General features: G+C 30.6%; 1 protein-coding gene across 11 annotated transcripts; it reads left to right on the top strand.

The window, feature by feature from the left end:
• The first annotated feature begins 5,167 nt into the window (after positions 1 to 5,167).
• On the top strand, positions 5,168 to 12,862 carry LOC111286420 (putative E3 ubiquitin-protein ligase LIN-2). Of its 11 annotated transcripts, none has more exons than XM_089762143.1 (9): positions 5,168 to 5,628; positions 6,207 to 7,880; positions 8,916 to 9,212; positions 9,326 to 9,353; positions 9,442 to 10,090; positions 10,949 to 11,093; positions 11,212 to 11,505; positions 11,924 to 12,233; positions 12,596 to 12,862. In XM_089762143.1, exons 2-9 carry the CDS (start codon positions 6,246 to 6,248, stop codon positions 12,718 to 12,720), a joined length of 3,483 nt encoding a protein of 1,160 aa, XP_089618269.1. In that variant the 5' UTR covers positions 5,168 to 5,628; positions 6,207 to 6,245; the 3' UTR covers positions 12,721 to 12,862. The 11 variants fall into 11 exon arrangements, with proteins under 11 accessions (XP_089618269.1, XP_089618263.1, XP_089618265.1 ...); XM_089762137.1 differs by having other exon boundaries at positions 5,310 to 5,628; positions 9,323 to 9,353; positions 12,345 to 12,753; XM_089762139.1 differs by having other exon boundaries at positions 5,310 to 5,628; positions 12,345 to 12,753.
• The last annotated feature ends 11,246 nt before the right edge of the window (positions 12,863 to 24,108 follow it).

Here is a 24,108-nt window from a genome sequence, read left to right on the forward strand (position 1 = left end):
TTATACATATTTTAATTTCTTATTTTTGTTTTTTTATTTTGATTAGTGATAATTTCTTATTTTGAGATTTTTAAAATTTTTGTTTACCGGTATTCAAAACCATTATGATAGTTTCTTCTGATACATTTTTTACTGTCATTGTTACTATAGAGACTTGGCATTGATGAATATAGTACAGACTATGTTCACCAGTATAATAATCTTTTGTGCAGATTGCATATTTTAAGAAATGTATTTGCAAATTGTAAGAAGTTTTTTAAGTGCAAAGAGAAATTAGAGGCATTCATGTCAAGGTAGAGCATCGTTGTGTTTTATTCTACCAATGATGAGTACTAAAGGCATCTAAGTTTATTGGAAATTGGTTACTAAACTTATCCAAGAGCAATCAAATATTTGAAAGAGCAGGGGAAGACAAAATATAAAGACAAATTTATTACTATTTAGTCAAACAAAATAATGTACTGTGATAATGTTACAACAAATAAGTATGATTTTTATTGCATTTTTAAGATTATTTTGATTTTCACAATTCATAACAAAACAATCAAATAAGTATGATTTTTATTGCATTCTTAAGATTATTTTGATTTTCACAATTCATAACAAAACAATCATTGTAATATACCTTTCTAAATTCATTTAAAGTCTAGAGTGTACATGCAAAGTTGAAGAGGCACCTTGAATCATCTTAAAGGGATTTTGAATCAACTCACTTATTGAGCTCCAATATATAGAGATAAAGGATTAATTTAAGAGAAGTCTTATGGTTATTAAATATAATTACAAGCCAACATTGTTTAAAAAATTGTGAGGTTTGATATCGAGTAGCCCATTTAATATGATTTTGATGAAAGCCAAAGGAGCAAATCATTTTAGGATTGACAAGTTGACTTGTGGTTACATGATTAGATACACACATAAATTATATTGTGCTCTTGAAATTGTACAGCATATAAGGATGAAAAGCCTAATTTTTTTATTTGAATTGCATCATATTGGACGAAGTTAGACTTACTAAAAAGCAAAGTTAATGAGGTATCCTTTAAGTTAACCATTATATTTGAGGTCAAGCAAATCATAAAATGTTTTAACAAATGTGATAGAGTTGGTAAATTAGCTATGAAAAAAAGTTAAGAGAATTAGATGATCGGTTAACAATTTTCCTGTTCAACCACTGAAATGGCTAAGACAAATGGTCATTGAACTATAAAAGCAGATATATCTACATGATATGACCCTTTGTATGATAGATTGTGTTATCTGCAAAGATAGTTGAGTGAAAATGACAATGTAGATGAATACATTTTCCATTCATCATTCCCAAGGTAAACGAAAAATGCTATATTTGAATAGTTTACCCTTGGAGTTACATCGATACATATAAGATATCATGGATGTTGAGATAAATGGACACTGTAGTTTTTATTTCTGTTGTTGGGTTATTTGAAATGAATTTAGACGGTTGGGCATAGGTGAGATGAGATTTAATTGATGAGTTTAATGGATATTGAGGTGAATATGTGATGTTGTGTGAACTATTGAGCATGTTAAGAAGTTAGAACCTTTATTAAGTTTCGAGACTTATGCCTCATAAGATAAGTTGATAGCATTACTTAATGTGGATCCTTTGATAGCCTAATGGTATGACATCATCCTACATCAGTTCAAAACAGTGTTTGACATATCTTTCACTTAGATCTGTACCACCTATACCATTGGAGTACTTAGTCATTATGGTTAAATTTGTTAATGATTATCATTTTGTGTAGGTACTAAGAATTATATTTAATATTTATCATGTTTTATATCTAAATAGTTATATACCATAAACATTTTAACAAATCTTTTTTTGTATGACTAATGAATCCTGTCTCAGCAATCCTTTCGATTGCTTGCAATTTGCATAATCATCGATATGTTTATGTTCAGGGATAAAGCGCTTCATATGTATCTTGTATCGAGGATTTCAAGTTATTATTTACCAAAAACTTTGATATGGCTACTTAAGAAACCATTAGCCTAAATTGATGACTTTGATACATTAGAATAATTGTATTTATTTCAATATTGAGTTTTTATTTATGTATAAGTTAGAATAATTGTATTTGTTAGAATAATATTTTTTATTAAATCCATTTGTGGCATGTTAGTAAGTTTAATATTAAATCGATGTGTTATATGTTACTAGGTTCTTTAGCAAGCTTTTAAGGTTTATGTACCAGACTACTATGTTGTATGTTATATATTTTTTAACAGGTTCTTCAATATCCATAAGCAATTTGTACAAATACATGTATATGACTATCGGTTGTTATATTAACATAAATTTAAATATATTTTAAATTACAAAATCAATATCTTTGTACAAATATATGCTAAAAAGAAACTTACATATAAAGTCTTAATCACTCTCTGTTTTATTTTGCAAATAAACATGTTTAGGTTTAATGGGACAGTTGTTGATGAGAAAGTTGTTAGTACTATCATTTATCACCTCACAGCATTTGATTTTTTTTCTTAATAGCATTCTTATTTAAAGAACAAGCTAGCCCATTCATTACCATGTCTTGTATGATGAAAAGAATTTCAAATTAGCATCTTGAGTGCTAATGTCTGCAGTAAGATTGTTTTCATCATATAAGATAGTTTTCATCATATAAGATATTGTAATAAGTGGGCTTGTTCTTGAATAAGAATGTTATTGAGATAAAAAATCAATTTTTATGGGGTGAAAAATGCTAGTATTATTAACCTTCTAAGCAACATATTCTTTAACTCATTGTCTTCTTTCAAATATAGTTGAATGCCTCCTCATCAACATTATCTCCTTTCATTTGTACCATATCTATTATGACATAGAACACAATATCAAACACTTAATCATTTTATTCAAAAGAATTCAACAATTTAACAATTTAACATATAACAAAATGGTTTGGGGTTTAGTAGTTAGAATTTGAGTTTAGGGTTATGGTTTAAGGTTTATAGAGTAGTGTTTAGTGTTTTGGAGTTTGGGTTTTAAGGTTTAAGGTTGCATTTGGCATATAGGATTAATTGAAAGATAAGATATTAATCATCCTATCACACGTTTGTTATGTACTTAAATAAATGATTATATTATTGAAAGGATTAAATATTCTATGCTAATAGAATAACTCTATGCTTTAGAAAGGTAAGAGATTATTTTTAATTCATGGGATTAAACTTGTATATGTTATTATACCCTTAAAAATTATATTAATAATTTAAATTGTATAGACTTTAAGGAAGGATAATTTTGACCAATAAATAAATTATTCCATCTTAATCCTTACACACATCAAACATAAGATAGGATGATATTATTTAATCTAATCTTATTCATAATATTATCTTATTTTATTATATCATAATCTTTGTACCAAAATGACCTAAGGGTATATACGTATGATTTGAGGTTTAAACTTTGGGGTTTTAAGGTTCTGATTTTACATTTTTGGATGCTTTTTAAGTTTTTGGATTGGCATATTTGTAAATTTTTATAAGTTTTCAAATTTATATTTTTAAAAATTTTTACAAGTTTTCAAAATTGTATTTCCTGAAGCTTTTGCAAATTTCCAAATTTTTAAATTCAGAAACTTTCAAAAGTTTCTAGATATGTGAATCCAAAAGCTATGAATTCCAATACAAATTTTAACTCAAATTTGTGAAATCAAATGCAACTTAAGTAAAATCAAACAAATTTAAAGGAAATTACTTTAAGTTTGATGACTTGATTAATTCTAAATCTTAGTATTTTGGGGTGATTTTTGGGTTAAAGATTGAAAGAGGGTGAATCGGTTTTATGGCAGAGATTTGGGTTTGAGAGTGTGATGGGTGTGAGGGTGTATGAGAAATGAAGGTTTAGGGTATGGGATGTTACGAGTGAAAATTCGTTTTTAAGTTTTGAATATGCGGTACATTTAGTATTTGGATGGTTAAAGTAAATATGTGGGTGCAAATAAAAGCACTCCGATCTTGCCGAATGTACTTGGCTGGTTAAAAAAGAAATTCACACACCTACTGTATAAGCTTTTTCATTTGAGCTTGATTGCTTGCAAATATATAACTATAGTAATGAATGTGAAGATAATATTATATTTGTTAATTTAATTGTGTTATATAAAATATTAATAATTTATATGTTTATATTATATTTTAATTAAAATTATATATTATAATTTGTATTGATATGAAAATAAAATAATTTTTTTATTTTTATTAAACTTTTATATAATTTCTATCAAAATTTTAACTCCTATGAATTTTGTATTTTTTTTTAATATTATTTTCCGTATCTTTTAAATTGTATAAAACATGCACATAATTCTTTCTCATCTTGTTTTGCACAGTTGGGATCTTCTATCATTATCTCTTTCACTATCGTTTTTGCAAATATGGATTTTGCACATCAAATTCATACCAAGACATATTTACCTTTCTTTTTCTTATCATAAAAAGGAATTTGGCAACCTCAACTCAAATCCATCATGACATCAAATAGACAACCTTGATAAAAAAATGAAGTGATGATTTGGGATTGTGGGGCTTGTCTTTTAGATAAGGTTTTATACAGATGGATTAATAGACAGAACAAACATAAGTTGAGTAAAGAATACTTGGATTGTTTGTTTGAGAGTATTTACTTTACAACACTTCGATCCTACACTTTGATATATCTCCACGTCGAATTTGTTTCGCCTCAACATTGGTTTATCCTTAGGTACTTACCTAGTCAATATATTGCGCCTCTCAAAGTTTTTATTTTAGATTTTATATTTGATGCATGGAGAGTGTATAGATCAGTGAACTATGCAAACATAAATTTTGACAAATCCTTAAATTAAATACACAAAAACTTGATTTCTTTTAAAAATTTCTCGTTAATGACTGGCATTGATTCATTTGTGTGTGTATAATGGAGTGTCACTAGAGATTCAATTAATGTACCCAAAAAAGGAAAAAAAAAAAACTAGTAGTTGTAAATGTCACAAAGCAGAGAACAATGCAATTTAAAACTTATATATAGTAACAGTAGCAACCGGCCAATTCCCAGCTGGGAAAAGTTTTATATATAGGGAAAGCTCAAGGGCGGCTGTTGAGACCGTTGAAGTGTTATACTTAATAAACAAAAAGGGAAAAACGTGAAAGATGAGTCATATTGTGTACATGATAAAAGCTAGACAATTTCCTTTCCCTCCTTTTTGTCTGCTTTCATTTGTCAGTCTTGAAGCCTGGGCTCTTGCATTGTTGCCCGTTGTTATGTCCCTCCACATTCACCGTTCTTTTTTGCCTTTCTTTTTTCTTTGTTTTATTCTTTGTTTTGCAGTCCTTGTCTCCAAAACTCATGTATATCCCCAATGTCTTTTCCTCACACAGCATCTCCTTTATTCCATTCTTTTCACATTCTATGATTAATTCTTCATTATTCTTCATATCTGCTTTCCACCCACTAAGCCTCCTTCACAGCTCAGTTTCTATTGTCTATTAGCAAGATTTGATTTTCGGGTTTCGTGTCAAATTCTGTTTCCAACTGGATCACATTACAAAGGCAAAAGTGAGGATATCACCATCTTTTTCTGTCTGCAGTGGATTTTATGCGAGTGAAAAGCAAGTATTTGTATATACTAACTTTAGAATTACTGTTTATATTTTCTTTCGAATTTAATGAAAGTAAGTTTGAAGTAGATAGAATAAGGTATTTTGCATTTTTTGATGGAAAATATTGCCAGTTTGGTGTTTAATGCATGCTATTTTAGGTGGTTTAGGTAGTTGGATCATATTTATCTTTCTGGTTTTGTATGTGTCTCAATTGGTAGGTCTGCATCAGAGTTTGGTAGACACTTTCTTGTCAACGATAGAGTACAATGTTTCTTTTTTTGGCCAGGAGAGTACAATGTTTATGCTATGAAATGCTGGCATTCAGAAGTGAAATTTCCATGGAGTTTCCATTGAATAGTAAAAATGAATTTATTCTGGTGAAATCCCATTTCGGATTAAGTAAATTTATAGTTATTTATATGGTTATATCAACTCAATTTTCTCTCCCACTTGATGTTACTGGTTGAATGTTGGCCTTCTATGAATCTTTTTGGTTTTAGTGGACACTTGATGGAAGAAAATTGATTTCAGTTAGTACTATATTTCTAATCTCCTCACTTTCTGTTGCCCATTTTTCTTTCCTGCAGGATTCATTGTACAGGGGGGAAGTCTAATAGCATAAAGAAATGGAGTCATCTTTGGAGGAGCTTCTTGCAGAGGAAGGGTTTAGAGGAAGAAAATCCGGTGCGAGGTCAAGATCCTCCTTAAGATCAGAAGCTTTGAGCAAGACAGACTCTCCATTTAGTAACAGAGTTAAGACTGAGAGAAGAAGGTCTGATGTCTCTTGGAACAACTTGAGAGGGGAATTATCAAGAAGTGATAGTACCATCGGTAGGAGGCCACGAGATTTACTTGTTGGAAGAGAGAAAATAAATGGTGAATTAAAGAAAGAAAATAAAGAAAGACTTGAAGGAAGAGGTTCTATTGATAGGCAAGAAGATAATTGGTTGAATATCAATTCTTCAGAAGATTCTCAGAGAAATGAGATAGTTGAGATTGGTGTGGAAGAAAACGAGAGAGTGAAGGATGTCTTTGCTAATGAAGGGCGGCATAGCCTAGGGAGAAGAGGTAAGAGGAATGATATTGCTTCTTCTAAACATCTGCTTGGACGAAGAAGCTACAGTGACAAGCATCGAAACAGCCTGCAGCAGCGGGAGACTGCTTATGACAAAGCTAATAGAGGTTCACAGATTAGCAAAAGCTTTCAAGATGGCCAGCATCAAAAGCGTGATGATTTGGTACCAACAGTTTCTCATCCTGCTCTTGATAGAGTTGCTATTAGAGCAATTGTATCCATCTTATGTGGTTATATTAAACGTTTTCTCCAAAATGAGGAATTTAGGACTGCCCTTCACCACAACTGTTTCTCCTCCCTTAACTGTATCATGCTAGAAGACTATAACATTGAGGGCAAAATCATTGTCAACCTTGAACAAGCAATTGAGATAGTAGAAAAAGCCGTTGAAGAGTCTGTAAGTGCAAAAGAACTGAAAAAAGCTTCATTGCAGCTTAGTGTGATAACTGGCTTGAATTCAAATGATTTGAAGGATGGCTTCACATTTGGGGTTCCTAATGCTATGCTGTCATCGTGTGCTCATCTTTACCTCAGTGTGATATATAAGCTACAGAAAAAAGACAGGGTTTCAGCAAAGCATCTCTTGCAAGTGTTTTGTGATTCACCTTCTCAGGCACGGACGAATTTGTTGCCTGAACTGTGGGACAACCTATTTTTTCCGCATCTTTCACATCTGAAGGCTTGGTACAATCAGGAAGCTAATTCTCTATCAGATGCACCAAGCAAGAAAAGGAAACTGAAGCTTCTTGAGAAAGTGTATAACGAAATTATGGATTCTAGCACTTATCAGTTAGCTGTTTATTACAAGGATTGGCTCACAGAGGGGGTTGAAGCTCCTTCTTTTCCTTCCATCCATGTTCCATCTGTATCAGTTGGAAATGTTCTGCAGGAGGGTTCACCTCCTCATTCTCCAGATCTAGGTAGTCCAGCTGGTCCTTTCTCACCTCAGCCAATGGTGAGTAAAAAGTTATACGATGCTGTATTTGGCCGATCCAGTAAACCTGGACTAGAGGAAACTGAAGATAATTCGGAGTCACATAGCTATGATACATGTAGGAGAAGCTGTGATGGTTCTACTGTTGATGTTAAACAAACATTAACATACTCGTATGAGGAAGTTAAACATCCATATCAAGATATTGGTGAAGCTTCCTCCAAAAGTCCACAGGATGATGCATCCTTTCTTGTAAGTAACTTCTATCGTACACACACCCTCATTTTTTTTTTTCGCCATTTCATGGACAGGGCTAAGAGAGAGCCAAGGCGCCGGTCCTCTTGCTTTCTCAGGATGTTTGTTTAAAGTTGAGTGTTTCTCCTTTTAACGGAGGTTCATTACTGCATGATCAAGTTTTGCTCCCAAATACATATACCTTTACTCTTCATAACTATCCCTAACTACATTACATTCTGTTGCCTGTTGTATTTGCCATCTTTGCATTATTGATTTAGCAACAGGTCATAATGACAAATATAATAAAACCTGAAAGTCAGACAATTGTTTTACAAGAAATTTGAAAAAAAATCAGGAAGAAAAAATGCTTTCATCTTCATATTCAAAAGAATATGAGCAACTTCTAGTAGCTTGTTTGTGTGGAAAACAAGAAAGTAAATGATGAAAGCACTTAAGATGTGCCCATTTTGCTGAAGACTGTTTGTTCTGGCTTTCATGCATATATCATTTATAGTTCGATCATGCCATTTACTGCTATTGCTACTTTATCTATTACAAATTGTTTTATTTTCTAAGTACATCAAACAAATAAAATTATTAGTTGTCCGGTTGAGTTTTAGCATGCGAGAATCTGCTATCGCCTCTCATTAATACCAATACAGCTTTAGATTTGCTTGATTGGAAATGAATAGAATCTGCCAGTAATTCACATACAATGTTGGTGTGTTGGAAACAATGAAAATTTCACATAATGATACTCTTTTGTATTTATTCCAATACTTTCCATTTTTTTCCAAATTAACTGCTGATTTAATCATGTGAGTAATTAAGCTTCAACAATTGCATGCATCAAAGATGATTTTCTTGAGATGCATAACATAGGCAATTAGACATAAAGCTTGTTCTGCATGCTGGGTTATTTAAGTGCTAGAGGCTTTTCTATTAGAAGCATATCATTCAGAAAATAACTAATATTGGCGTTTTTTTTCCAACTTTCATCTCAGAGGAATGTTTTGGAGTAACAATTTTGAGGATTTAACTATGCTGCAGGAAGATCGCATATCCTCAACGGCTGAGGAAGAATGGAGTCTGCCAGGACTAAGTATGCTGCGGGAAAAAGATATCCATTGTACCAATAATAGCACTAAAGCTGATAATACACGGCAAACAACCGCACGAGATTCTGATATGCTACAGGCACCTGTTCTTTTATCTGCCAATGAACTCATGCTCAAGCAGCTAGCAAAATCTGCATTTGAGCCGCAACAAACTGAGGGCACTGATGATCTTACTCTCTCTAGTCTTCAAAATCCTAGTGAGGAGCCGATGCACAGTTCTCTTGAAAATGTATGCATTCATCAAATTATTCTTCTCTTAAACATTTGTGTTCCCTTTTTATCTATGGTATGATGTGTTGTTATTTACTAATAAGTTCTTTTTATTTTATTTTTATGGAGAAGCCAAGTAAATTCAGGCCTTCCTTTGAAGGTAAGTTGAAGGGAAAATATTATGAATGCTTGTGCTTTATATTCAAGATTTTGAAATGATTGCTCATATTGGTCTTGTCCCAGTGCAGAGTTGCTAGAAAGTGATAGATATATTGATGAAAGATCCTTATTCTCAAGCATACCCAAGGACTTTATCTGCCGTCTGACAGGGAAATTGTTTGAAGAGCCGGTGACCCTGGAGACAGGTCAAACCTTTGAGAGAGAGGCCATCAAGGAATGGTTTAATCAGGGAAACAAAACTTGTCCAGTAACAGGAAAAATGTTGGAATATTTGTCAGTGCCGCTGACCAACTTTATTTTGAAACGTGTTATTGATAGTTGGAAATTGGAGAATTGTAGGCATACCTTGGCATTGGCCTTTCTAATAGTTGGGAATTCAAGGGAACATGGGTCACCAAGCAGGGGTGAAACAGCTACATTCATATTAGAGCAATGTATAACGACTTTAAGCAGAGAAGAAAGAATAATGAATATCAAACACCTTATTTCTCTTGGAGGCTTGCCATTTCTTATTCAAAGGTTTAAATCAGAAAATATGGAAGAGAAAACACGAGTTGCAATGCTTCTTTCCTGTTGTATTGAAGCAGATTCAGGTTGCAGATATGACATAGCAAGAGACATTAAAAAACAGTGTCTTTTTGAGCTGGTTTGCAGCAAGCAGGTTAAGTCAAGAAGAAATGCAGTGTTGTTACTGACTGAACTGATATGCTTGAGCAGGTTTGTGATATTTAATCTTTCTATGACAGTTTCTACATGTTTGCTTGCTTCCCATTCTGTGCAGCACATAGGGTAGATGGAAAAAATTGCTGAGGGGAAGTGACGAATTTAATTCTGAGAAGAGTTCCTTCTAATCTTTCTACTCCACCTCACTCTCCTCTCTTTGGGAGAGTGTGTGTATTTGAAGTGAGGAGGGGGAGCATGTATATATGTCCTATTTCTATTCCGGTAAGGGAGAGGTATAGTTTTGTATGTACCTTGATGTCCCTGGAATAATCCATATCTAAACTCGAGAAAATTATTATATTTAAAATTCTGTTTATGTTTAAATCCACGATCACCTGTTCAGATGCTTCTAATTTATTTATTGATCTGAACTCATGATGCTGCAAGGCTATTTTGGTCTCAGGTTTGTAGTTTTTGCAGATTCTAGCTCCATTTTCTTATTTAGTACTCAAAACCCCTAATAATCATGTTTTAATTTTCTTTTCTCTCTTTTGTGATGCTTAATCATAGATGACTTGTCCAATATTTGTTGAAAAAGACCCTTTTGTCTGTCTTGCCATTATCACCTGTAATTGTGTTTGTAGCAACATATTCCTAATAAAATAATTGAAATAAAAATGGTGAAATCACTCAATAGTATCCTCTAGATGTTGTGTTATAAGTCAAGGGGGATTGTCAATAAAGTATTTCCCTATTGCGGAAGTGACCTTAAAGCAAAAAACCGTAGCAAATATATATATAATTACGAAAGCATGGGCTAATCATGAGTGAGACTGATTCATTTGATATTGATTTAGATGAGCATTCCTTCCTTGTTCCCACTGATTCCATGTTTTGTCTTCATCATTACAGGAGGAAAGATGTCCCACTATTTCTGAGTGACCTGCAGCATGAAGAGATAATGGATGTTATGCATGCTCTTCATGTCTATCTCCAAAGTTCTCCTCCTGATCAAAGACCCTTGGTTGCTACACTTTTGTTGAACATAGATCTGCTGGTAAGGTTCTGACGTTAGATTTAGCAGTGTATTCTGATTTTTTTTTCTGATATATTCTGATTGTTTACTCTTTTTCTCATTTTCTTATTCTGATGTTATTTCTTAATAATGGACCAAGTCTTTTTGCCATGACCGCGACCAACACATGCAGCAGGCAGATCCTCCAAACTATGGCTTATACAGAGAGGAGGCTGTTGATGTCATTACAGCAGCACTAGATAGCTGCTTACTTGATGAGGAGGTTAGAGAAAATTGTTGCAGAGCACTGTTTATATTGGGAGGACGTTTTACTGTGTCTGGGAAGTTATTGACAGAGGGTTGGATTCTGAAGCTAGCAGGGTTCAATGATGATCGTGAAGTGAACTTTATTGAAAAAGACGAGGATTTAGAGGTTGATGACACTATTCTATTGGTAAGTTTCGTCTCTACGGTCCATTCACCATTGTTTCTCCTTTCTTCCATGATATTTATATAGGACTGGTATTGTTGTTGAAGAATTTAAATTCACTGCTCATAATTCTTTGTTATTGAGGGACAAGGCTGCAGTGGAACCAATTGATTTATGTTATGTGGCTTAGTTGAATCAAGTGAATGCATCTAAAACCTGACACCGGGTATAGTTAAATTGTTGCCTCTCAGTGTTTGTTATTCATTACTGGCAAAAATAACAACGATTTATCTTCTGAAGCAAAACAATTTGATGGAAGAAAAATTGCTTTTTTTCCCCTTAAACAGAAAATAAGGGAAAGTAAAGAGAGAGATAACTTCATATTTATTGCAGAAAAAGTGTGTGCTTGCTTTTATCTTATGAATTTTTAATTACCAACCAGGAAGATGAAGAATGTGCCAATGAAGAGTGGTTGAGGAATTTGTCAACATCACTAGTTGGAAGTGGCAAAAAATCATTTTTAGAGGCTATTTCTAAGTGTTTAGGCTCGGGAAACTCAGATTTGGTGACTGCCTGCCTAACTACTGTAGCGTGGTTGACCGGTGCACTTTCTTCAATAACTGATGCTCGGTTGCAGCTCTCTACCTTCTTTACTCTTATCTCTCAGCTGAAACAGAGCCTGGAAAATGGTGCACTAGTTCAACATAAGGTTCTTGCTTCAATATCTTTGCTGAACTTGAGTAAAATTTCAGGTTAGCAACTTTTGCTTAGTTCATTTCTTTAATAAAAAGTAACATTTGTAATATTGAACCATAGAGCTCAGCCCTCACCTGTGTGCTGAATTTAGCTCTTAAAACTTGTAGTGAGAAACAATCTAAACGTTCCATGTGGAGAACCAGAAATGGAGAGAACCCTACATCTGGTTGCCCCAGCATCTAGTTTGGAGGACAGGGGTATCCTGTTACTCTTTCGTTCAAGTTTTTACAGCCAATGATAAGAAACCATAGCTTTTAACCATGGAGGTTTCTGCCATGGGAAATATAAATGGTTTGCAATTGAAAGAAGAAATAGTGGAGTTGAAGTATGCTTTAAAATGACCGCTGGTGTATTGCAGAATGCAGGGTCCTGCTAATGACAATTGCAGAAGAGATTGCAGTTCCACTTGGAAGCATTGTTGATGTAACATGGACAGCAAAGCAGCTTTATGGCATAATATCTGGTTTGTTTGATTGTAATTAGAGAATTCAATGCTTAAACCCATATTGCAGTTCCAAAAAAAAAAAAAAAAACTCGGCACCTCCTTGAAATGAGAAAAGCAGAAAGGCTGAAAGTGCATACTCCTACTTTTCTTGGACGAGAGAATTTTTCTTACTATTTTGCACTATAAACTTATAATAATGATAATAAATTATTAAAGAGTTCATTATTTATAAATTTAGTGCTTCGTATAAAATTTTAATAAATTTTATATAATTTTAAATTACAATTAATTAATTATACTACAATTATTATAATTATATCTGAACTGTATGAAAGATGAAAACTTTGTATTAAGGGAAAAGACAATAATATGAAATTTTTGTATGGTCACCTACTCAACTCAGCTCTTGGCTTATGCAGTTCTTGAACCTCAACCTCATCACTACAAAAAGAGGATAAAGATAACTTCAGGATTAATTACTTTATTTATGAATTTCATAATAATAAAAATATATATCTTGCTGAAATGAAATTTGTAACTTCAACTTCGTTTATAAATTTTATATTTATAGAAATATATGTCGGTAACCTCACGAATTAATTTCGTTGTATATGAATTTCATAATAATAAAAATATATGTCCTACGAACACTGAATTTGTAACTTACTTTATTTATGAATTTTATAATAATAAAAACACATGTCCTATCAAAACATAATTTGTATCTTATGCAGTGGCTTTTGAACCTCAACTTTCTACTTGGACTAGGTACGTGGGCATAAAAGACTCTTAAGATTTAACTATTCTAAGGTTTAGCTACCCAAGCTACTACGTAATATAAGCTAAACAGAACAAGAGAGATATAGGCAAGAGTATTATACATTATTCAAGGTTCTAGTGTGTACAACTAGAGAGATATACTAGAGGCTCCTTTATATTAAGGTTAGAGAGAAAGAGATGCATATATATATATATATATTTATTAGGGAATTGTTTTTGGTAATATTATCTAATAAATAACAAAACACAACATTAATTAGAATTCTTACTACTATAAGCTATTAGAATAACAATATTTAGGGGGTATTGCAAGGCTACTGAGAGAGAATGCGTGCAAAGATTCTTTGGGTTGGTTTGGATAACCATCGAAAGATACTTATTGTATTTTAATATTTTAATAGCAGAAGAACTATTTACTCATGAGTGTAGGCAAGTGAAATCACATAAATTCTTTTTTTTGGAAAGAAATAAACTTAATTAATTTACTGCTGCATAGTCCTGCTCGACTATTACATTTAACATGTTTGGGAATCCCTCTAGCCACACTTTCCTATCACCATTCTCCAGAGCCAATTTTACTAAATAGTGGGCCGCCTTATTTCCTTCATTCTTTATTACATACATGCATTCCCAAGATTTGAAGCCATGCGGTCTCACTTTGACATCACTAAAAATCTAATCTCCTGTAATGCCAAAATTTGATTTCGCAGACCATAAATTTGTTTTTTTTATAAACTTTTTAAATGTTTTATTCAAGGGACAAATTTTTTGATAGCTAATCAATCACACCCAAAAAAAATTTGTGATGACTCTTTATTTTAATTTTCATCGAAAAATAAATTTTTTTAAGCCCATGTTTTTCTCATTCCCCCAATGCTCCTTGGACTCGAAATGTTGCGACAATAACGTTCTCGATAAGATTGTTGCCAAAGCCTTAGCTAATAGGCTAAAAAAAGTTATACCTTTTTGTATAAGCAAAAACCAAAGTGCATTTGTCTCACAAACAATGTACTCATTACATATGAACTGATGCATACTCTAAAACTCAAAGATAATGGTAAGACTGGTTATGGGGCAATAAAATTGGAAATGAGTAAAGCATACGATAAGATAGAACGGGGCTTCATTGAATCTGTTATGAGAAGGTTGAGTTTCTGCAAAAAATGGATATCATAATAAAAAATCCAACAAAAATATATAATTTCAACAAATATATAACCAAAACCCCAACAAATTTCAACAAATATAAAATAAAAAAAAATTCAACAAATTGGTAACCAAAACCCAAACAATTTTTAACAAATAAATAACCAACAAAAACTCAAGAAATTAGTAAGCAAAACCCAAACAAATTTCAATAAATTTATAACAAAAAAATTAAACCCTAAACTCAACAAATACACTACACAAAATACATGATAAAATAAAATATTTAATAAAAAATTATCAAACAGAAAGGGAGACTTGATTGGCCGGTTGGTGCAATCGGACAGTAGGCAGGACTTTGGTTGCCTATAGGGAAAGAGGGAAGGGAGAGTGGGAAAAGGGAGGGGAGAAAAGTTAAGGGTAAGGATATGAAGAAACAATTAGGGGAAATCAATGTTTGCCTAATTAGGAATTCAAATTTTTTTTATCTTACTAATGGATTTAACAATGGTATTTTTGTGGGTAACATGTAATTTTTTTTTCAAAATTTTTTACTGACAGATTTAGCGATGAAATTTTCATCGATAATGTGTAATTTTTCTTTTGCAAATATTTTTACGAATGGATTATTTTGTCACTAAATCCGTAGGAATCTTTTCCCAATAAAAAATTTCGTCAGTAAAATTCGAGCAATTCACACCAAACTATCACTTACAAATTACCAATGAAATTAAATCTATCGATAATCCATCGATAAAATTTTTTTTTTTTTTAAATTATGTCGATATTCCATCAATATTTAATAATGAAAAAATTTTGTCGATAAAATTCCATCAATATTAACTGTAATTTTGGTAGTGTAAGCTCAAAACTTATTAATTCCATCCTTTTTTTTCTCTTTTTCCCAAATTTAAATTTAAATATGCAGTAGGTAAGCCATAATATTTCCTATAGTTAATTTCAATATATTTTCAATCTCTTTTATTCATAGTTATTAATTTTGTTTTGGTATCGGTCGTACGGTCGGTTTGCTCCAGTTATACAAAAATACGATATACTTAAGGATAATTTTTTGTATCGAATTTGGTACCAGATAATTCCAATTGTTTTTATTAGTTTTAACTTGTTTTAGTGAATTTCAGTAGAATAGTATATTTCGATCGGTACATAGATATGAAATATATTTTGTAATTTTTAACATATTTTTTGTTATTTAACTATTTTTAACCTAATAAAAAGTTGAGTTTCTTTATTTTTTATTTTAATTTTTTTTCTACTTTATTTTTTTAAAACCAAAATTTATAATTTTATTTTTTATTTTTTCAAACTAAAATTTATAAGTATTTTCTATCTTTTCAAGAAAACAATTATACTCATTTTATAAAGTTTAATAATCATAAAGTTTTTTTTTTAATTTTTTAATTTTTATCTTAATATTTATATGCATAAAATACTTATTTAAATATCATATGATCAAATTAAGTGTTTAAAAATATCGTGAAAACTTATGATATTATTTTTTATGTTTTTAAACTTATTTATTTGATTTGAATATATTGCATATTTATTTTATGACTTATTAATAATATTATAATATATTTATGCATATTTATATTAAATCAAAAATTTAAAATAAAATATCAAAACAACCGATATTAATATATATTATATTTTTTAAAAAAATCAAAATATTATCTGATTAAACATTAATTACTTTGCTTTTTACATTTAAATTAAGGTTATTATCAGAACTTTATTATTTTGCTGTTAACAGTTGTAAACTTCAGAGGTGATATTAATTTGGAGTGAAGACGTTAATAACAGTGACAGCAACCATCATTAAAGCTTTTTGAATTATTTTGGTAGATACTCTTTTTGACTGTGTTACAGAAACTCTGCTCTCCTTAATGATTTACATTTTAACGTTGTGCTCAGCTGGCTACGCTCTTCAGAGTGGATGGCTCAATGACAAGGATGTACAACTGTAAGACTGCATTTATGTCATCAAACATTCAACTTAAAAGAGCTGACTTTCTTAAAACATCGAATGCTTGTTGTTTCTTTAATTGGTTGTGTTGTCACATGATTATTATTCAACGCATTGGTCATGTTTGCCGTGGCTTAAATAGTTTTCTAATCGGAATGAAGAATTGGCCACCTTATTTGCTTCATCGTCATTGAAATATATCACCATGAAATTGTTTACTTTTAAAAGCATATTAACTTCTAGAAAGGTTACTGTCCCTTCTCTTCTACTTTAATTAAGCTATCGATATCACTCTTGATTTCTTCAAGTGGTAAACGTTTAAAGTTTTATAAAGATAGAAAATTAATTATTCTATCTACCTTACCCAACATCAAATCGTTTTAAGGACCGCCCAGTTATTGCTGCAAGGTACAATTTGTTGTTTTCTATCTTCATGCCTATATCATAGGCCGTGGGCACACACCCGAGGCGCAGACGCGGAATTAGGGTCTTCGGGTGCATATTCAAGCCCCATGACACGTATACAAATGGGAATTTTTTTTTTTAACATAGAATAGACATGTTCATAAAATAAAAAAGGAGAAAAAGTTTTGGTTCCAAATCAAAAATTTTTTAATCATTAAAGAGGATAGTGGCAAGGGTTTCTTTCATGGACAAATGTGATAATTACTGCTTATAATCGATCATACGGATGGATACGAGGTTAAGATATATATATGTAATAAAATAGTTATGAATTTTTTAATTGTTTCCTTTGATTTAATACTTAGAATTAGTAATTTAATTTTTTGACTTTGGATTATTTTGACTATGTAGAACTATATGTTTGACTTGAAAGTTGATAAGCAGTTGGCATTACAACTTTTAATTAATGGTTCGGCCATCGGCTTGTTGCTTAATGGGGCCAAGTTTTCATTTTTGTTAAAAATTTGGGTTTGTGTTGCTTAATTGAGCTAAATTTTAATTTTTAGTTAAAGATTTTGATTATTTTTATTTGCGCTCGCAACATGATATAAGGATTAGTGGTACTGTTTTTTTTTCTTTTTTTTCTTTTTTGGGATATTTACTTGTGGGTTATGTGATACATGTTGGTTTGAATCTATGTAACTTTTGTTATATTTGGGTGTTACAGAATTTAACTATCTATTTACAAGTATCATATTTTCCTTTTGTTCGTAGATTATAAGCAAACATGCAAGTGATGATAATTTTTTTTTATTTTAATTAGAGAATTATTTGTAGATATGTTTATGAGTCAGATAACTTGTTTGAACTCAAAAATTTATTTCAAATTTTAAGAAGTTTGAATATGAATATTAAATTTATTAAATGAATTTAAAAAAATAAATGAGATTTGATAAAAAAAAAAGCGGGCCAAACTTAGGTTTTACTATTTAAGTTTCTATCCAGCTTAGTCTAACATAAAAAGTAAAAAACAAAAATACTTTTTATCATAATGAAACAAAATTCATTTACTTTATTTTTTATAATAGATAAGATTCATTTGCTTTGTTATTTATAATATGATAAAGTTCAGTTTTTATTTATATAAAATAATGATTTAATTTTAAATTGCATTCAATAAAATTAAATTGAACCCAAACTTAAATGACTCATAAATTTAATTAAAAATTAATTAAATTAATAATGTTAAAAATATAAAAAAAAATTTCTCCAATTTTAAATATCAATACTTTGGATGAGTTTAAATTTTATTATTATATGTAGGAACGAATTTGAATAAAAAATAAAATTTTAAAAATTAAGTTGAACCGAAATTTACTTAAAATATTGAAATATTATATTAGATCCGACTCGATTTATGAGTAAATCTAGTCATATATATTTTTATCTTTTGGAGAATAAAATTTATGTTGCCTTGCTTATTTTTTTTATTTTAGTTAAACCAAGAGAAAAAAAAAGGTTAAATTATTCTATGATGTTAATTGTTTAATAATATAAATTTTAATTAATTATAATAATAGAAATAATTCTTTTAATTTTTTATACATAATTAAAATAATAATAATAATAATTAAAATTATGATGCGAAGCTATTAAATTTTAATAAATTAACAATCTACAATATGTTTATTATGTTTAATTACATTAATATTTTTAAAAAATTATAATTAATTTAATTTCTATTCAAAATAAACGTTTCAAATAATTTTAGTTCTGATCATTTTGTTCAAATTAATTTGATTTTAAATTAATTTAAATTTAAATTTAAAAAATTCAGGTTATTAACGTTCGGATTTTGATTCCATCGCTTACATATATATATATATATATATATTAATTTTGACTATTACTTTTAAACACAACTTTATTAAAAACTTATTAAAATTTCAATATAAAAGATATTAATTTTTTTGGCAATATCAAAATCACGCATGGATTTACAAACAAAACGAGAGAAGAAAACAAGTCCATAATGAGAAGGATTTTGTCGTCGTTGTTGTTGTACTTTTATTTATTTATTTATATTTTTGTGTGGTAAGAATTGAAGAAGGCAGGATACCACCAGCATCCACCATAATGAGAAGGTTTAACTCTGAATCCAATTGCATTCCTCTGAAAAGCAAACCACCTGGAGGAAAGAAAAGAAAATCCACTCCAGACAAGAAGTCAAGGACGAACTGTACCAACCTAAACAAATTAATAAGGTCTAAAATGGTGTCTGTTAGGATTTAGGAGACAATCAAAATCTTTATTTTCTTGAGAATATCATCTCATTGAAGAAAGTCAGGATTCTAGAAGCAAAGCATAGGTTGATCCCAAAAATGGAGAATGAATCGGGTTCGGTTGTAAGGGCGGCGTTGCTGGTGAAGAGTGAGAGCGGAAACGTGGGCGGTTCATTAGGCATGTCTCGGTGAACTCCCTGAGGAACGAGTTCGTGTCGAGGTTGCCTGAAAAGGTTTCTTCTGGTCTGGCTGCTGAGTCCCCTTTTCACATTGATGTCTCCAAAACCAAAGGCTTAACAACAGGTCTCTCATTCAATTTTTTCTTTTGTTGGTTATCTTTCACTTCACAGTAAGAAAGAAAGCATGTTTTCTTTTTCTTTTCATTTCTTTTTTTTTTTTCAATAGGAGAAAAGGAAAACTATGAAACACAATTTGAGACCTTGAAATTCTTCGAAGAAGTCGATGCTTTGAATGCATCCTCTGAAAGCATTGACGGCATAGAGGATGAAGACGAAGAACAGGCACAACATGAAAGAGCCATGAAGATTTCGAATTTTGCAAATATTGTCTTGCTGTCATTTAAGGTTCCTTTTTCTTTTTTTTTTTTTTTTTTGGTGATATTTTCTAACCTGTTTCAAGATCAAACTTATCTACTTGAAGAATTACTGCATCCGCTATATTGGTGTGAATGTTACTCATTCCTTGTACTTAAGCTATTAAAATAACAATTTACATATTTTGCAGCTCTATGCTACCATAAAGAGTGGATCAAGGGATTCGAATAACAGTTTGATAACGGAATAGCGGCCGCAAAATTACGATAGCGTTGCCTTTCGTCACCGTTAATAGATAGAAAACGGTTGAGAAATTCATTCACAACAAAACGGAGAGTAACGATCGTAAAATAACAGCGTAACGGACAATAGCGACAATAACGGATCGTTATTGTCGCTATTCCATTTTTCTCACGGATCTAATAGTTCTAACAAAAAAACAAAATTTTGAGGCTGCAAAATAAAACAACAAACCTGCAAAAGTAAAAGTAAAAGCCAACTCAAAAAATAAAGCTCATAAGTCACAATCTCAGGTCTTTATCATCAAAAAAAATTTCAAAACGAGTTAGAAAACTTATCAATTATTTCAAGTTTCAAGTTTCAACCATTCAAACGATATTTTCGGCATTCAAATTCAAATCAACCTCAAGTTTTCAATCAACATTCAAGATCAAACAAGGTAAGAAAAGAAAGTTAAATTACCTTTTTTTTTTGTAAAATTTCTGTAAAATGATTTGTTGTATCTTGTGAGAGTTGAAAGACGAACGAGATATCCGTAGATATTAGGTAAGTCAGCAAGTGGTAGTGATAAAAAGATGTGAGAGAAAATGAGAGATGAAAAAAAAAAAAAATTTCTAGAAAGCCAAATAAGGTAAGATGCAAGACGAAGAAAATGATGAACAGAAAAATAGAGCGTTTCTAGAAGGGTCTCCGTTTGTTAGAAAGAATTAAACAATTTGATATATTAGGCACGTGGAGATATTGGATGGGGGGGAGGATTGGGTGTGGTGGGGCGTTGGGGGGAAGGTAGGGAGGGATTAGGTATGGTGGGGCATTGGGAGGAAGGTGGGGAGGGATTGATGGGGGTGTGGTGGGATGTTGGGAGGTAAGGTGGAGAGGGATTGATGGGGGTGGGGAGGGATTGGGTGTGGTAGGGTGTTTGAAGGGTGGGATTGAATTTTTTTATTTAGTTTTATAATTAATTTTTGAGAATTTTTTAGATAAAATTTAATTAGTGATTTTGAAAATTTATAATTAATATAATATATAGATATTTTAAATGAAAAATTTTGATAAATTTTTTTGTATAAGTTAGATGAAAGATAATTAAAATTAAATATTATATTTTGATTGTGTTATATATTAATTTATAATTTTGTATATGAATTTTAATTTTTTTTGTTATTTTGATATTTATATTATTGTCAATTCTTTTGATATTATATTAATTCTTGTTATTTTTGTGTAATTATTGAAGATTGTGTTTATTATATAATTATTAAAAGTTGTTTGTGATAAAAAATTTTTTTATATCAATTATTGTATCAAAAAAATTAAGTTACTTAACAAATTTAGCATTTTATGATCTATTACTCTTATTAAGATTAAAAACTAAAAAATAAAAAAATATAAGTTTGAAAATTTTATTAAAATATAAGTTTGAAAACTTTTAATTTTTGAAATTTTTTTTAGATAAAATCTAATTAGAGGGATTGAAGATTTATAATTAAAAAAAAATAAGAGATTAATAATTTAATATGATATACATAGAGATTGTAGATGAAAATTATTGATAAATTTTTTATATAAGTTAGACAAAAATTAATTAAAATTAAATATTATATTTTGATTGTGTTAGATATTAATTGATAATTTTGTATATGAAATTTAATAATTTTTTTTGTTGTTTTGATATTTATATTGTTGTCAATTCTTTTGAGATTAGATTAATTCTTATTATTTTTGTGTAATTATTGAAGATTGTATTTATTATATAATTATTTGAAGTTATTTGTGATAAAAAAATTAATATCAATTAGTGCATCAAAAAGATTAAGTTATTTAATAATATTCTTAAGATTAAAAATTAAAAATTAAAAAATTTAGCGTAAAATCAATTTTTAATGAGTAATATTAATATTTTTAAATATAAGTTTATTTTATTTTTTTACAAAATAGTAAGTATGCCACCACGTGAAGAGTTCCCGAGTAAAGGAGTAGAGGGCACGTCAAGTGATGATATAGGTTGGCATTTTGGAACACCTGTGCCAAATACAAGAGGAAATGTTTCATGTAAACTTTGTGGTAAAGTTGTAAAAGGAGGAATAACACGTTTCAAAGAACACATTGTTCATAAAACTGGCAATGTTGCACCATGTCCCAACGTTACTGGTATGTTATGTTTTTTTAATTTCTTTGAAAATATTATTGTTAATTTCTTAATAAAAATTATAAAATTACATAAGCATGTGCAACTAATTTTCTCTTTTTTTTTAACTATATTATTAATAGGTATAGTAAGAGAAAGTATGATAAAACTCCTTCAAGAAAGCAAATCAAAAAAGGCTGACAACAAAAAAGAGGAAAAAATGAATTTTTATCACAGTTAAGAGGGGAAGATGATTATGAAGGATTTATTGATGAAGACATTGCTACTAGACAAGCCGTGCGAGATAGTATCCAATCACAACATGAGTGGCACAGAAGAAAAGAATTCAGACAAAGAACTAGTGATTGGAGTCAGGGATTCAAATAACGGTTTGATAGCGGAATAACGATCGTAAAATTGCGGTAGCGCTACCTTCCGCCACCGTTAATAGATAGAAAACGGTTGAGAAATTCATTCACAGCAAAAACAGAAAGTAACGGTCGTAAAATAACGACGTAACGGGCAATAGCGGTAATAACGGACCGTTATTGTCGCTATTCCGTTTTTCTCACGGATCTAATAGTTCTAACAAAAAAACAAAATTATGAGGCTGCAAAATAAAACAACAAACCTGCAAAAGTAAAAGTAAAAGCCAACTCAAAAAATAAAGCTCACAAGTTACAATCTCAGATCTTTATCATCAAAAGAAATTTTAAAATGAGCTAGAAAACATATCAATTATTTCAAGTTTCAAGTTTCAACCATTCAAACGGTATTTTCGACATTCAAATTCAAATCAACCTCAAGTTTTCAATCAACATTCAAGATCAAACAAGGTAAGAAAAGAAAGTTAAATTACCTTTTTTTTTTTTGTAAAATTTTTGTAAAATGATTTGTTGTATCTTGTGAGAGTTGAAAGACAAACGAGATATCTGTAGATATTAGGTAAGTCAGCAAGTGGTAGTGATAAAGGGATGTGAGAGAAAATGAGAGATGAAAAAAAAAAGAAAAAATTTTTGAAAAGCCAGATAAGGTAAGATGCAAGACGAAGAAGATGATGAACAGAAAAATGGAGCGTTTCTAGAAGGGTCTCCGTTTGTTAGAAAGAATTAAACAATTTGATATATTAGGCACGTGGAGAGATTGGATGGGGTGGGGATGATTGGGTGTGGTGGGGCGTTGGGGGAAAGTGGGGCGTTGGGAGGAAGGTGGGGAGGGATTGGGTGTGGTGGGATGTTGGGAGGTAAGGTGGAGAGGGATTGATGGGGGTGGGGAGGGATTGGGTGTGGTAGGGTGTTTGGAGGGTGGGATTGAATTTTTTTATTTAGTTTTGTAATTAATTTTTGAAAATTTTTTAGATAAAATTTAATTAGTGGTTTTGAAAATTTATAATTAATATAATATATAGATATTTTAAATGAAAAATTTTGATAAATTCCTCTTCTCCTTTCTGTTTAATGTTGTTGTAAAGTATGCATAAAATTAAACACATCATGCAGATAATTATAGCATATTTTCCTAAAAAAATTTGTTCCTATTTTAATTAGGTGTCTAGGAATTATTAAAGGACCAGTAATTAGGCATCAAAACATCACTATGTATTCTTTTAGTTAGTGCTTAGGCTTAATTGGCTTCATTGGATCTCAACCAGAAGTTTATCTAGCTCTGGCTAATGATGATACCTGCCATATCACATTGCCTTTTTATATAAAATTCTTATTGTCGCCATGTTTTAGCACTTTATCTGCTTGAAATTTAGTGAATAACTGCAGGAAGCCCATTTTGAGGACACCCTTCTTGCTCAGATGAACTGTGAAGGATTTCCAATCTGGATTCTGCGTACAGCAATAATTAGACCTTCGTTCTTTAAGTTTCTCCCAGTGATCATGTATCTTTTGGTTGTT

Source organism: Durio zibethinus, chromosome 6 (assembly GCF_047325235.1).
Source record: "Durio zibethinus cultivar Kanyao isolate XHJ-2024 chromosome 6, ASM4732523v1, whole genome shotgun sequence".
Classification (NCBI taxonomy): domain Eukaryota; kingdom Viridiplantae; phylum Streptophyta; class Magnoliopsida; order Malvales; family Malvaceae; genus Durio; species Durio zibethinus.